Source organism: Aythya marila (genome assembly GCF_965140915.1).
Source record: "Aythya marila genome assembly, chromosome: 2".
NCBI classification, from domain to species: domain Eukaryota; kingdom Metazoa; phylum Chordata; class Aves; order Anseriformes; family Anatidae; genus Aythya; species Aythya marila.
The window spans coordinates 152,032,608-152,047,042 of NC_139043.1; the positions used below are offsets into that span (position 1 = coordinate 152,032,608).

The following is a 14,435-nucleotide window of genomic DNA, read 5'->3' on the forward strand; positions in this document are numbered from 1 at the left end:
ATCTCCATTACATGGGTATACAAAACATAAGTGCTAGAAATGAAGGCAGCACACACCATTTGGATGTGCAACTCCAGTGGTCTTGTGTGGTTCTTGCCACCCAAGTATGTGCACCAAAAGGCAGAATGACATGCGATCTTAGCACAGGTCACATCTGGAAATTAATGTCTCTCAAAGGCTGTAGGGAATTCAAATTCTCTTTCTTGTGAATTTGGATCTACAAAGCATCACAGATGGAGTGTAACCATCACCCCCATAAATGAAGGTTTGTTTCTTGCGTCTCTTGACCTCTAACACTCTGCAATCACACCTGGGTGTTGCCCAAAGGGGATCAGAGAAGGCACAATGCTGAGATACTGCCAAGAGAGGCACCAAGTGCAGACACACTAAGAGGCACTTTCTCTGCTACCAGTGTAGACCTTCACCCCTTCCCAACCAAGCCAAGCAGTGTCCCTTGTGCTCCCTGCACTACCTTACACATAAAGAAAATAATTAAGAACTCTGCTACATAGAGGAATACATGTATAAAAGATTCACAATCCCTATGCCAGAAAACATGAATACATGAGGCATTTCTAACTGGAGTTGGCATTATCACTAAGGGACAGAGCTCAGTGACTCCTCTGCAAGCAAAAAAAAACTTCCTCCACAGGAACAGCAGAGCTTCAGCACTGCAAGGGGAGGATAAGCCAGGACTTGGAGCACACCCTTGAGAAAAGTGCACCCATGTGGATGCTCCTTCACCTGTGTTCTCTATGGGGTTGATCTCAACTAGTTCACAGGGAAGATGTCCTACATGAGAAAAAAGAGGAAGAAAGGATGAAGAAAGGGTGCCTGAAATACTGGAGTTCAGGCAGAAATTTGGTTTGTTTCTCAACTCAGTAGCTTACTTGCCGTGTTACTTTGGGCAAGTCACATATTTTGTGACTCAACTTTCTTGTGAAAATAATCTATCCTTCCCTGACATGTATAGATACTGAATCATTAGTAATTCTGAGAGTTTTCATAATGTGCTAGGAGGTTACAAGATAAATCATGTAAATACCAGGAAGTCAGAGAAATGATTTTTTTCCTCATTTCTGCTTCTCACCCAAACTGCTTTTCTTTTTAGAAGGATATTATAATTAAGCAAGTTTCGTGTGACTGATGATGTGATTTGTCATACAGATGTGTAAGTCAGATATGTAATTTTCCCTTTATTTTTCTTTACTGAAATATCCAGAAACAATTTCTATAATTCTTGTTGACTTAAATGAGTGAAACAGCTAACACATCACAAACAAAACAAGTTTTCATCACATTTTACAAAATATTGACTGAGTTTTGTTAGCTGGGGTGTCAGAATCTGATGTTTTCCTTATTTTTTTTGATAATAAAAATATCAGCTCTCATGTACAGAAAAATATAAGAAAAATATTAAAAGAACAATTATGAGGTCCTTGGGTACCAGAAAGAGTTTGCAGTCATTGCCAGGACCCTGATACCAACACAAATGTTCATAATGCTCTCAAGTACATGCACTGTTCATGAGTGTTCCTTCTGCTTTTTCCAACATCCATCACTTCTTTCCTTGTCAAAGTCCATTTAAACCTGGAGGACTTCTGTCACCACACGAATCAACACATTTCCTAGTTGGAGACTCATGTTGCCAACTGACAGTGAGACCACACAAGACACCCTCTTAAAAAAACTCATTTAAATAGATAAGAATATGAATAGAATATACAGGGTTGTGGTATGTTGGGCCAAACATGGAAGACGAGCATGACTGCATACGAGAAGCATCTCACCTCCAGCTCTCTATCAACGTGGGAACCATGTGTTAAGATGTCTGGTTCCACAGCTACAACACTGAGGGCAGCAGAAAACACAGTATTATTGTTTCCATCATGTCTCACCAACTTCATTGCTTACTGGGTGTTTTTACAACTCCCCTTGCAATGTTTGTGCATCTCCTTCAGTTCTATTTAGAGATATTAAATCAGAGAGTGCGGTAGATGAAGACAAGAAACCTGATATATACCTGACATAAACATTTTGATAGCCCTTTGAAAGAGCATAAAGGAATTAGCTTCCTGAGCAGTCACCCCAAAACAGGCATTGACAGCTGGGAGAGCATGAATACACCCTGTGATGTACTTTACATGAAAACCATGATGACTGATGCATATGCTGGTGTTCAGGACAACAAAATCCCATTGAGACTTGTGACCTTGCAACCAAGCAGTACATATAGACCTTATTTTGGTGGTCCACAGGGATGTGACTTTAGTGACTTAAGAGCATTATCCAGATATAGTTTTCTGAATATACTGCTTTTTGGAAAATTGGTGGCATCAGATAAAATTACTTGGGGAACCTGAGGAAGGAGATAGCAGCTCCAGTTTGCTCCCAAACTGATCTCAAAAGCTGAGAAGAGGGAGGAAGGACAAATTTTGCTGTCTGAGATAAGTATACACTAGTTCTTCTGTTTCCACACAAATGGCCAGGCACGCTAATCTGCTGCAGCAATAACAGATGTGAAAGGAGTCTATCCTTTTCTTGGGTATAACACTGAGAAACTTTGGTGCTTTTCAAAACACTGAGAAATCCCTCAGAGCAGCACATAATTATACTGACAGAGAGGCTGAAAGTGTATTTCCCATTGTGAAGGGAACATTTTGGCCACTCAGAGGTTAGCCAAAATCAAACTACAACAGGGTTGCTCCATAATATTACAGCCTGTCTGGAAAGTACAGAAATACTTGCTGGGAGAAATTATACCTATGAGAGCAATGCTCAGTGAAATGTCACATCACCTAATAATATGACAGACAAAACTAGCAATTATGCTCTGTTACTTATAGCAAGAATCAGCTATGTGTGTAAGAATGTGTACTCTTTGAATATATGAAATATATGTTATTTGCCTTTATCCGCAATTTGAATAATAGCACAGTTAAAAATGTGTCTTATTGGAAATGAATATATTTACCTCACTGACAATTACAGTTTCACTCTGGATTTAATCTACACCATCAATCCTTTCTTCCTTCCTTTTGTTCATTTACTTATATTTCAATTTCTGCGCTGCTGAAATTTGCAAGGGCAATATCACCCAAACAGTTCAAGCACCCACAGATACGTACAAACACAACTAACCACTGGAAACATCTTTACCATACAGGAGACATGAAACCAGAGGGACATATTGGTTCTGCTCTGCTAGAGGGGAAATTCTGAAAGGTATCATAGCTTGAGACTTTCTTAACTTGCTGTCCAATAGCTTGAACAGCTATATATTCTCATAACATGATTTTCACTGAGGTTTGGCCCCAGGAAGAGAGGTTTTGGTACCAAGTATGTAGGAAAAACCCTTAACTGTGAATTAATATGACTGCAAGCATAAATGCCAACTGTTTTCTCTGTAAACTGGGTGGGATATAGGATTACCTCTTTCAGCCCTGTCTCTTTACCTATACATCATCAGAGGAAATCCAGCAGTTGCAATCAATGGTTGAACACCCTAAAGGCACCATGTTTTTACAGGCTCTGTATGTATTGGACAATGTCAGTAAATTTAGAAGCAGGAGTGTCTACATGTGCATGTAAACACCACTGGGACTGGCCGGCCTATGGGTGATTATGGAGGGCTGATGTGACAAAGAGAAATAAGGGACTTATTAGGACTTCTGGACATTGAAAGAAGTCACACTTTGGGACTGGCTCTTTCAAACTAAGTCTGCTCAGTTTGCTGGGCAAAATGATTTTCCTCTTCTGCATTATTTACCAAACACAGCACATCTTTTTTCTGGAAATACCATTTTTTTCCCATGCACTTTACAAGTCTAAGGTTGTTCAAATCAAGGGGAGTTCATACACAGAGAAATAAGAGTTGAAACACTGTTTGCTGCCCGTTTCAAGTTATGACTGGCCAAACTAGGAACATCATGTGCAACAATCCACTTTAACAGGAGACAGAGGTCAAGAGGGGGAAAGTCAAACACCTGTATTTCTGTCCTGCCATCAAAAAAAAAAAAAAAAACACAAAAAAGAGCTCAGCAGCCTCCAGGGATCTGAGAAATTTATCTCTCCCATTACAGTTAATGGGGACAAACCTTTCATGTATTGGCAAGTGTTTTTTTTTTAACACTTGGAGGGTGGAGGGTGTGCCCTGAACCCTGTAGTTCCCAGTTTTAACAGAACCCTTTAGGCTATATTGTAAAACAAATATTTAGCAGTTACTGAGACTCACAGCCTTGTTAATCTAGTTGTAAAGAGTCAAGAAAAGTCTGTTAAGCTTTTTGTGCTGCTCTGACTTCAGGGATAAACTTTTAAGGGATGTGGACATATGCACATGAAAACCTGCTGAAACATGACAGCTGAATTAAGGATGCAGAAGACACCCCTTGGTAACGCACTCCTGCAGTTGCCCTCATTCCTCTTGCCTCCAACCTGCAAGAATGCAATCCTGAACTTTGCAGTTCACTCACAAAAGAAAGGCCTTGCAGTAAATTTTTTATGTTATTCTGTTTTGACATCCAATTCATTCTCATTATGTACTTGACTGTGCATAAGTTATCTTGTGCACCAAATAAGTTGAAAAAAGGGGAATTATTATTACCTATCTACCTGACGCGATTACATTGCAGTCTTAACCATGGATAAGGACATTCATTAAAGAATATAACTTTTAAAAGATGTTTTCCATTAAGATTTTTTTTTCTCCATAAGACTGTTCTTACTATTCTGTGAGACTCGTGTATTTTTTAGTGCTGTGCACTGATTGTTCTTTGAGCATGAGAAAATTCTGAGAATAAAAATCCAGAAAACTAGGCTGCAATATCACACATCAAAATCACGGTGGGTCTAGGTAGCTGTTACATCATGCCTAAGTGGAAAGTACTCTTACAGGATAAATAGATGTTTTCTCTTGATTTTCTTCTGAAATTTCAATCATGATCCTTGAATCATGATCCTTGAACTCCCTCAGGCTCGGTGCTGTGACCACTGCCTTGGGGAGCCTGTCCCAGTGCCCGACCACCTCTGGGTGCAGAATCTTTCCCTAACCCACAGCCTGACTCTGCCCTGTCCCAGCTCCATGCCATCCACTCGGGTCCTGTCGCTGTCCCCAGAGAGCAGAGCTCAGCGCCTGCCCCTCCGCTCCCCTCGTGAGGGAGCTGCAGGCCGCCATGAGGCCTCCCCTCAGCCTGCTCTGCTCTGGGCTCAACAAACCAAGGGACGTTGGCTGCTCCTCAAACATCTTCCCCTCCAGACCCTTCACCATCTTTGTAGCCCTCCTTTGGACACTCTCTAACAGTTTTATGTCCTCCTTAGACTGTGATACCCAAAACTGTACACAGTGCTTGAGGTGAGGCTGCACCAGCATGGAGCACTTCCCTTGACCTGCTAGCAGTGCTAGCACACTTCAGAAGAACCCCACATTTACATTAGTTCGCCCAAACATTTTTATGCTTTTCAGGAGCATGTCAGTCACCTGCACCTCTTGCGTCTATCAAGCACAGAAAGTTGGGTTTATTTCCAACAAAATTCAGTAGACCAGTTGTCAAAAAAAAAAGAGAAGAATCAAAGTACTTCGATTCTCTTCCATTTTACAGGAAAAGGACAGGAAGAGAGGGGGGTGGGGGGTGGAAAATGAATACAGACTCTCTAACTCTTTTTTCAGGCAGATTTAGTAAAGTCAGAGAAACAGTTCTGTCTCACTCAAAGGTCTTACAGGACAGATAAGAACAGCAAAGCTACATTCTTTGCACTGTGTGTGCTTGATGTGAGGGTATCATTGTCAAAATATAGACCTTAGGTGTCAGGCACTTTGAAGCAGCTGGCTAATAAAATGAATATAACCCAGTTGTCTGATTCAGGCTAGAACTGTTATATCCTCCTCCCCAGATAGGATCAAAGGATAGAGGTGAATTGTCAGATTAGCAGTTCAGCAGATGTACTAAGGAGATCATGCACATTTTTTTCTATGCCCATAAAGGACTTCAAGACCTGCAACTAAAGCAGACTAACAGAGAACTTCTTTTAAATGCTTGAAAGATGTTCTGTCTCCGCAGCTTATGCTCTCCTTAGTGTGTTGTCAGTACTGGGCAGCTCCACAAGGTGTAAGCAGCCCTCAGATTACCTTTCCTTGTCTAAAATCTTTATCTGCAAGTGTGCATTATTACAATTACATTGAAAATGCACTGTCCATATTGGAGCTCCTGGGAATGGACTACAGGAGGAAGAGGTTCATAGATAGCAAGGTGAGCTTCTAATAAATTTGGCAATAAGATCACTACAATACCATCACTTTTATTTTACTTTATTTTTTTTTTTTTTTTAAGAGTACAACACTGCCTCCACTCCCTGCCCTCAGAAGTGTCTTGTTTAATTTTTCTAAATAAAATATTAGGAAGACACTCAATCACATTCTTGCATCACCTTAGGAGCTCTTCTCCTTCTAATGCCAACTAGGGTCTAGTAGTGCTTTTTCCAGACTGTCACCTGCTCCCCCAGAGTTCATCCTCCTGTTGGGCAGTGATTCCCAACCTTTGGGCATACTTTCTGGGACACACCAGTTACAGCTGTGAGCATCCTGATTTGTCCACAACTTCTGGAAAGTTGTTTGAAAATGCACTGTGGTGCTCAAATCTGCTTGGAGGAGACTAGCTGGATGTGGCTAGGCCTTACCTAAGGTTCTCGGTGTCTGCAAACAGAAAGTCTAGTTTTGTGGTGAGCCCTCAAAAAGCAACAGATGTTGTCTTAATACATTGGTTTTATACAGGTCAGAAGAAGCCTTGGGCCATCAAAAGCCTTGATGACAAGGCTTCTTCACCCCACCTGGTTATTCAGCCATAGTTGTGTCAAACATTAGCAAAACACTCTGTAACTGTTCAGTCTAAGCAGGGGTGATTGGAAAAAAATATTTTGGCCAAAATGTATAGCAAATGCATTTAAATGAAAGATTAAATTTGCAGGAACCATCTTAAGAAACTAAACCCGTACTATCTTTCCTGTGTTTCCTATGACACAAATGGTGACTCTGTGAAGAACATTCCTTGCTTACTGCCAACTGTACTAACCCATATATTCTTTTATTTCTTCAACAGGAACAACAATTCATGCCAAAAGAATATCATACCTCCTTCTTTCCTAGAAGTCTGTCCGAAATGTATGACCCTACTCCTGTTGGCCAAACTGTCACTAGGGTATTTGACACCATATGACTATGTCATCTTCTGTGAAACCTCATGTACACTGTGTAGGTGGCTCCTGCATCACATTTCTAACATCATCCAATGATGGCTCTGTCCTCACAGATTTCAAAATCTCTTCACTTCCAGTAGACTGTGTTATGAGGCATGAATGAATTCCTCTGTGAAATGGTTCCAAACATCTTTAGTTCATTAGTAGTCCATTCCAGCTACATTACAGCTAACTAAAGCACTGCAGCCTTCTAAGAACTCCAGCAAATGGTTGCATCTGCATATATGTGTCAGGACAGGAGCTCAGTGTGTGTGCACACCATCTTCACCTAAATTTCGGTTCAGGATCATACAGCCAAAGGGAACTTGAATCATACTGCAGAACAGCAACTGTTTTATATCAGCCCCTCTTGCAGCTTGCTACTCGAGATGGCTCTGAAGTCAAGCAGATCAGAACTTGGAATTTAATCTTGCACTGTAATCTGTCCAGTTAGTTACAAGATATTAGTGCAGAAGACTTATGAAGTAAGTCCCTTATGAATGAAATTTTCAGGAGATATAAACTGGCATAACATCATATCCTGAAACTCCAGCTGTATAAAACAGCAGAGGGGCCAGCCAAGCAGACATTTAGTGTTTTTCAGCTGTTCAGCACAGATCTGCTAACAATGCTGGAAAGGGACCCAAATCTGCTTCTGGCTATGTCTGACTTTCAGTCCTCACCACAATGAAGAAAGCTATGACTATGCTAATAATTCCAACAGGCCTAAGCTCCACATGAAAAGCTCACAGATCACAGAATCATAGAATCACAGAATGGTTTTGGTTGGAATGGACCTTAAAGCCCATCTAATTCCAACCCCCCTCCTATGGGCAGGGACACCTCCCACCAGCCCAGGTTGCCCAAAGCCCCATCCAGCCTGGCCTTGAGCACCTCCAGGGATGAGGCATCCACAGCTTCTCTGGGCAGCCTGTGCCAGTGTCCCACCCACCTCTGAGGAAAGAATTTCTTCTGACATTTGTATGAGACTAGTTGGCATGACCTGAAATTGTGCAGGTAAACTTGCTTAGTGTTAAACAAACACACACTCACACCACTGCTTTGTCTCTCTTTGGTTTGCTCACATACTTGTATAACCATACACTTCTGCTCCTATATAGAGCAGATACAGAGGTGAAGAGAGATGTGGCCAGTGTCTTACAAGCCAGGGCCAGAGTCACAAATGAATCTGTGGTATCATGACCGAGGCCACGGCCTCATTGCTGGGCTGTGCTGCTAGAAAGTCTTTTTGTTTGGGTGTGTGCTAGAAGAATCACTGCAGATCTGAGCTGTAGCTTCAGAGGAAGAGAAGGAGCAGGAGATGATTACTGCTCTTGGCATTTTAACTTCTAAATCTGCTTAGGGAAATACTTGTTTTTGCAGCAAAATTTAGGTAAAATGGTAATCAATGCATGGAATTGTGCTTTGGCAACAACTGTACTAATGGTGAATCAGTAGCATCTGCTAATCCATTCTCTCTCCAACATCTGTAGGTTATCCATGTATATCCACCAAGCCCAAGGCTTTGATTCATCCCAGGTATTCCGTCATTGAATAACAGCCTTTAATTAAAAAAATATATCTAACCACCTAAGACGCCTGGTGACTAATAAAGACCCTTAGGAGAAGTCTAACTAGCTAGACACAACAGAGTCTAGGGAAACATTCAAACACAGTATGTATCAAATGACATCTCTAATCAAATGATCATTAGCAGGAGCTATTTCGTATCCTGTCGCAGACCCTGACTGATCACTGTCCTTTACTCAGCTAATACGCTCTATTAATCTTACTCAAGAAACAATGTTTCACAGCAGGCTTTAAAATCAGGACAATTCAGAACTTGTCAACTCATAAGTAAAGCACAGCAGAGTTATTTGCTAAGCCATTAGCTGATATTTTCTAAGCACTGGAAAAGTACAAGAAAGCAAATAAATGCCCTTTTCCACTGTGGCATTAACATAACACTGCAGGCACATATTCTCTGGAAGAAGATTCCTAAAAGCCAAGGTTACAGTTCCAGTCAGTGACATGCAATTCAACTCGAAGCCTATAGAAACCCACCTACCAAAATATATTTCCTCCCTGTATTGTCCTCTGCCCATAACCCTAACATGCCCCCAAGTAGGGCTCTCATGCCCACTTTTTAACACCACTGGTGCTGACTCAGGTGCCAAGCACTACAAGCAACCCTTGTGACCTCCTCTATGGATTAAGCTACAATCAAGTCTCTGTGACAACCTAAAAAAGTAGCCCATCAAACACCAATACTGAGATTGAAGTGACGGTCTCCACAAAGGTTAAGCATGTATCTCACTCCCACACTTATCTGTTGCTTAATGAGATGTTCTTCCTACAAATGGGCTAAAGCAAGGAAAGGCATGCTCAGAGCATTCATAAGAAATAATTAGGCCTACTATGAAATTTCCCTTTTATCAGCACTTGAATATTTCAACATATAGGTATGAGTCAAAGAAAGTATTTTTTTAAAATACAAGAAGAGGAAACAAAACAAAACAAAACAAACAAAAAAATATACTATCTAACCTCCTTGTGGAGAATGGTACACCAGAATTTTGTGGGATCTTCTGTTTGAGTACAGACCAAACAAAAAAAGAATGGCTTTAATTTATATAAAGTATTGAAGGTGTCTTTGGATTTATTTGACTTCCAAGACAGCACCATTTATCTGAAATTTCAACTTGCCCATCTTACCAGAGGCTCTACACACTCAGAGTCATATCTTAACAGTGGTAAAAATATTTCAAGTTTCATTCACAGGAAAACTCCACTCCATTTTTATGTTTTTAGTAATTAATGCATTTCTAAGAATCTTCCAACCCATTTTCCACCTAAAATTAAATGATTTTGTAGGTCAGTTCACAAGGCATGGCAAGTTCATAGATAGCTTCTATGAGACTTCTATAGGAGGCTTTGCTGGATTTTATGCTCTTCTACTATTTACAAGGTGCAAGGGGATATTTGTCTGTGCTCAAAATCTATTCCCAGAAGACATCTTCTTGGATCTTTCCTATCACTCATTGCTCCTCCTACAGATGTTTTACTATGTTTTTAAAAGACTAACCATGTGGCCAAGTATGACTCAGGAGCATCCCTTTAGAAGTGGCACATCAGTGAGAAATAAAGCTTCCATTATTTTAACCTCTGATAAACATATATATATGTATACATAGGGGTTCCAAAGTGTCTGTGTGGGAAAGAGGATCAAGAATCCTCTTGGCACCAAGAAGCAGACACAAAGAGAGGAGAAGAAATTACAAGAAATTTTCCCAGGGTCCTACTGGTCACTGCACACAAATTTGTTGAATTTCATACCAAGAGGTACTGAAAGTTGCTGGACTATAAAGAAGAAGCAAGAGAAAGGATCCAGGCTTCAAGGATCCTTAAATAAGTAAAAAACTGAATATAAGGTGAGTCAAAGTATCAATGCTTATTGAGCACAGCTGTCCTCAGCACACTGAGACATACATTAAATAAAAAGAGCAACTCACCCTTTGACCTGGTAAACCTGGGACTCCAGGCTTGCCTTCTGGACCAGCCTCTCCCTTTAAAAGTGAAAATATTTTTAGAAAGTTAACCAAGTTAAAAACAAACGAAAAAACAAAAAACTAATGAATTACGTCACCATTTTCTGGGCTACCGCTACTGAATGGCTACCTAGACAGTTCTTAACTGATAATTATATTGTCCTGTGAGCAGAAGAGAATAAGAAAACAGGATAGAGAAAAAGTGACAATGCCCTGATTAAATCCAGACCACAAAATTACATAGTTAAAGGCAGATATGCCTAAGTAATGCATCTTCACAATGCCATCAATTTTACAAAACCCAACCAACAGTGAAACACAACAAACAATTCAGAAATGAGGAAATACAGAGTGTGTGCAAATGAGACAGCAGTGATAGTCTGAAGTGAGATTTCCTGCAGAGCTGGGTTATAAAATGTACCTGGAAGAAGCCGCAATCAAGTGAAAAGTAAGAATACTGGAGTGCTTAAATTGTTGCAAATATTGTGTTGTATTCCCTGCTGAAACACAAACACACATCTCTTATTTTTCATATGCAGAAGATTTTTGCTGGGACATTGTGGCATAAAGCAATGATTCTTTGCCCATCATTCTATGATGACTTAGAGGTTACCGTTGAGGCTCCTCTCTGAGATGTGCTGAATACTCATACAGCTCCTCAGGACATTAGAAATGGAAAAAGAATCAGCTTTTGCAGGACAACAGCCTTGAGGTAATGTATGCCACTGTGTCATGACCACCTATGTCCTGGGTGCCACCTCCATACATCCAGAGTGGCCACCAACAGCAGGAGAGTTTCTCTCACCAGTGAAGAAACAGAAGGCTGGGCACACTGATTAAGCTCTTAGTACTCAAATAACATATAAGATTTTGCATGTATACCTCAGCTCAGCTTGAGTTTCAGTTTCTGGGGCTTGTAAGCAGTGAGATAAACCACTTACTTGAGGTCCAGGAAGTCCAGGTTGGCCTTGTGGTCCTCGTGGGCCAGGCTCTCCCTACAGACATAAGAAAAAAAATAAAATAAGATAAAATACCTATAGGAAAAATTATATGGACACAGTACTCATGCGAGCCATCTATACAGGACCTACACCACCCCTTTCCTTATAGGTCCCAAAAAAAACAGTGCAGAGACCAGCTGGTTTTCTCCTTCACCCTGGGGTTATTTGAATTATCAGCACTCATTAGGCTGCACGCAGACTGATCCACCCACACTTAGCCAGCCTTTATCCGTAACTGGCTCTCTGTTCTTCAAAGGTAGTAACTCTGCCACAGACCCTGGGCTATCCTGGATATTCCAGGAAAACACTGTGGGCTGGGGTTCAGCAGTGGAGAAAAGCAATTCTTGCAAAAGCAGCTTCCGCAGCATTTTCCCCAGAGCCAGCACAGCTGTGAAGGGCTTTAAAGTATTGTATGTATGCCGCATATAATTACATGAAATAGGAGTAAAATACAACTTAAAACAACACGAAGTAAAAATTAAAATATACGTAGGAAAATTGACTGAAGAAATTGGTGTCTTTTCCCTGTTTGAGTGGCCATGTTCAGACACAAACTCAGCATAAAACTTGGACACAGTTTCACTTTTATATTAACACTTTCCAGGATGTAAAGAATTGCATAGCTGACCCCTTCCAATTTACACTTGTCACTCGTGTTAGACTCATTGCACTTTATAAGGATGTTACCCTTTCCCCTCTTCTGTTTATTTTCCCTGCTGTAAGTATGTTAACTTGTTTCTTGATGTCCTGACATTGCTTTTATCCACCTTAATTTTGAAATATCATTCTAAAGCAAAATCTAATCTAGCAGACAGTTAAAATACGTAAAAGCATCCTTGCAGCAGAAGCACAGATATTGAATCTCTCTTACTTGCTCGCCTTTTAAGCCTTCAGTGTGTACCTGCAATAAAAATGTGAGGTTATACAGGGGAAAAAAAAAAAAAAAAAAAAGACAACATGGAAGGCTCTGGGCTGTGACTGTCCCACACAGTTTATTTTTCTCTCCTTGCCATTTCCTTAATATACACTCTAAGTGCAACAACTCCTCAAATCCCATTGCAGGCTGGGGGATATTTTCTATTTAAGAAGCTCAGACTGTCAGGGTTTGTTCACTCAGTTCCCTGTGAAGGGATTTGTGAGGCTGTATAAACAGTAGGAACATAATTCATTATCTTGTCAGTATAAATAAGTTCATAATTCTCCTTGATGCAACCATCAGGGCTGTAACTGACAACTGTCGGTCTTCTCAGCCCTCTGCACCCGCCTCCTGAAACTTCAGTGGGCACTGGGACAAGACAGTGCTCATTTTCAGGTTTCATGTACATCTTTCAAAATCTCTTGGCCACTACCATCACATCAGTAATTTCCCATTTAAGTAGAACAGTAAGAGGCTCCTACCCACACAGTTTTTCTTTTTTTTTTTTTCTCCTTGTTTTCCAGAAGTCTTTCTCCCTCCCTCCTTTGGTTTCCACAACTTTCTAGTCGAGGAGATTACCTGTAGACATTCTTGTGTCCCTTGAAGGCAGGGGCAGAGATGGGACAAGTTGGGACAAGATGGGACAAGAGATGGGAGATATTGAAAGACATGTAAAGCTAGCGTCATGCGAAAGATCAGCCCCCTCTCTTCTATCTTCTTGGCTTGTCGTTTACCACTTTTGTTGGCATTGGCTCAACAGCTGTCCTGGAACCCACAAAGTCATGCCACAGCATTTCTCTGATTTACCTGAGGTAATGTTTCATTGTCTCATGAAGTCCTAATCTTCACATTTCAATATCTCCCCAAATTGTGGCAGGACATTTCCTAACTGGAATTTGTCATGGTCCTTCTTCAGAAATCTTTACTGGCTTAAACTTCACTTTTTTTTTTTTTTTTTTTTTTTTAAATCTATTTAAGAACATTTAATAAAGTTCTCGAGTCCCCAGCTTCCATATAGCTTATAACGTTTGAAAAAAAAAAAAATCTTACTGAAGAGCCTGGCAATCCTGGTAGCCCTGGTTCACCCTGCAGGGAAATACGACAGAAATTTAAAACAAAACAAAACAAAACAAAACAAAACAAAAAAACACAACATAACACAAAACACAGCATAACACACTACATAACACAGAACAAAAGCAAACTTCTCAATATGTTTTCCAACTGCTCTTGTACGTTCTTATTTTCTATACCAACCTGGAGTTGATAGATATGAATATGCAATCCCCATTAACTCTTGTTCTTTCTACCCTACAAGTGAATATATGCAGGAACTGCTTGTCTTCTGTGACACCGTGATGTTACACACTGATTCCAATGATATTTACTGACTTAAAATGGTGCCAGTTTCCTGAAGTCTTTCTTACAGAGCAGAATGATCCTGTGTTTGCAGGACACTAGGATGCTACTCCACATGATCCACTCTACATGATTTACTGCCACCTAGGCTATCCATTTATTCCAGCAGTTTGTCTCCAGTGGTGTCCAGTATTTATTACATTTTATGACTATGCCTCCAGAAGGTGTCTCTTTCACTTTAGGTACAAACTAACGCAAAAATCATCATGTTTCCTTTCACACGCTTGTCGTTTTTTCATTATTCTTGTAGGTCTCCAAGTGACCCATCATACCTTTCATTCTCTTTTGTTTTAATTACTATTTGTTATTTATTCCAAAGTGTGC

General features: G+C 40.5%; 1 protein-coding gene across 1 annotated transcript in view; it reads right to left on the reverse strand.

Moving 5' to 3' along the window:
- Positions 1–14,435, reverse strand: part of COL22A1 (collagen type XXII alpha 1 chain) — a gene marked incomplete at its 5' end in the record, with an annotated part of 198,133 nt that overhangs the window by 70,104 nt on the left and 113,594 nt on the right. The window contains 4 exons of the mRNA XM_082755403.1: positions 10,740–10,793; positions 11,717–11,770; positions 12,648–12,677; positions 13,743–13,778. Coding sequence (XP_082611529.1) covers positions 10,740–10,793; positions 11,717–11,770; positions 12,648–12,677; positions 13,743–13,778 — 174 coding nt within the window. The remainder of the gene's footprint in view (positions 1–10,739; positions 10,794–11,716; positions 11,771–12,647; positions 12,678–13,742; positions 13,779–14,435) is intronic.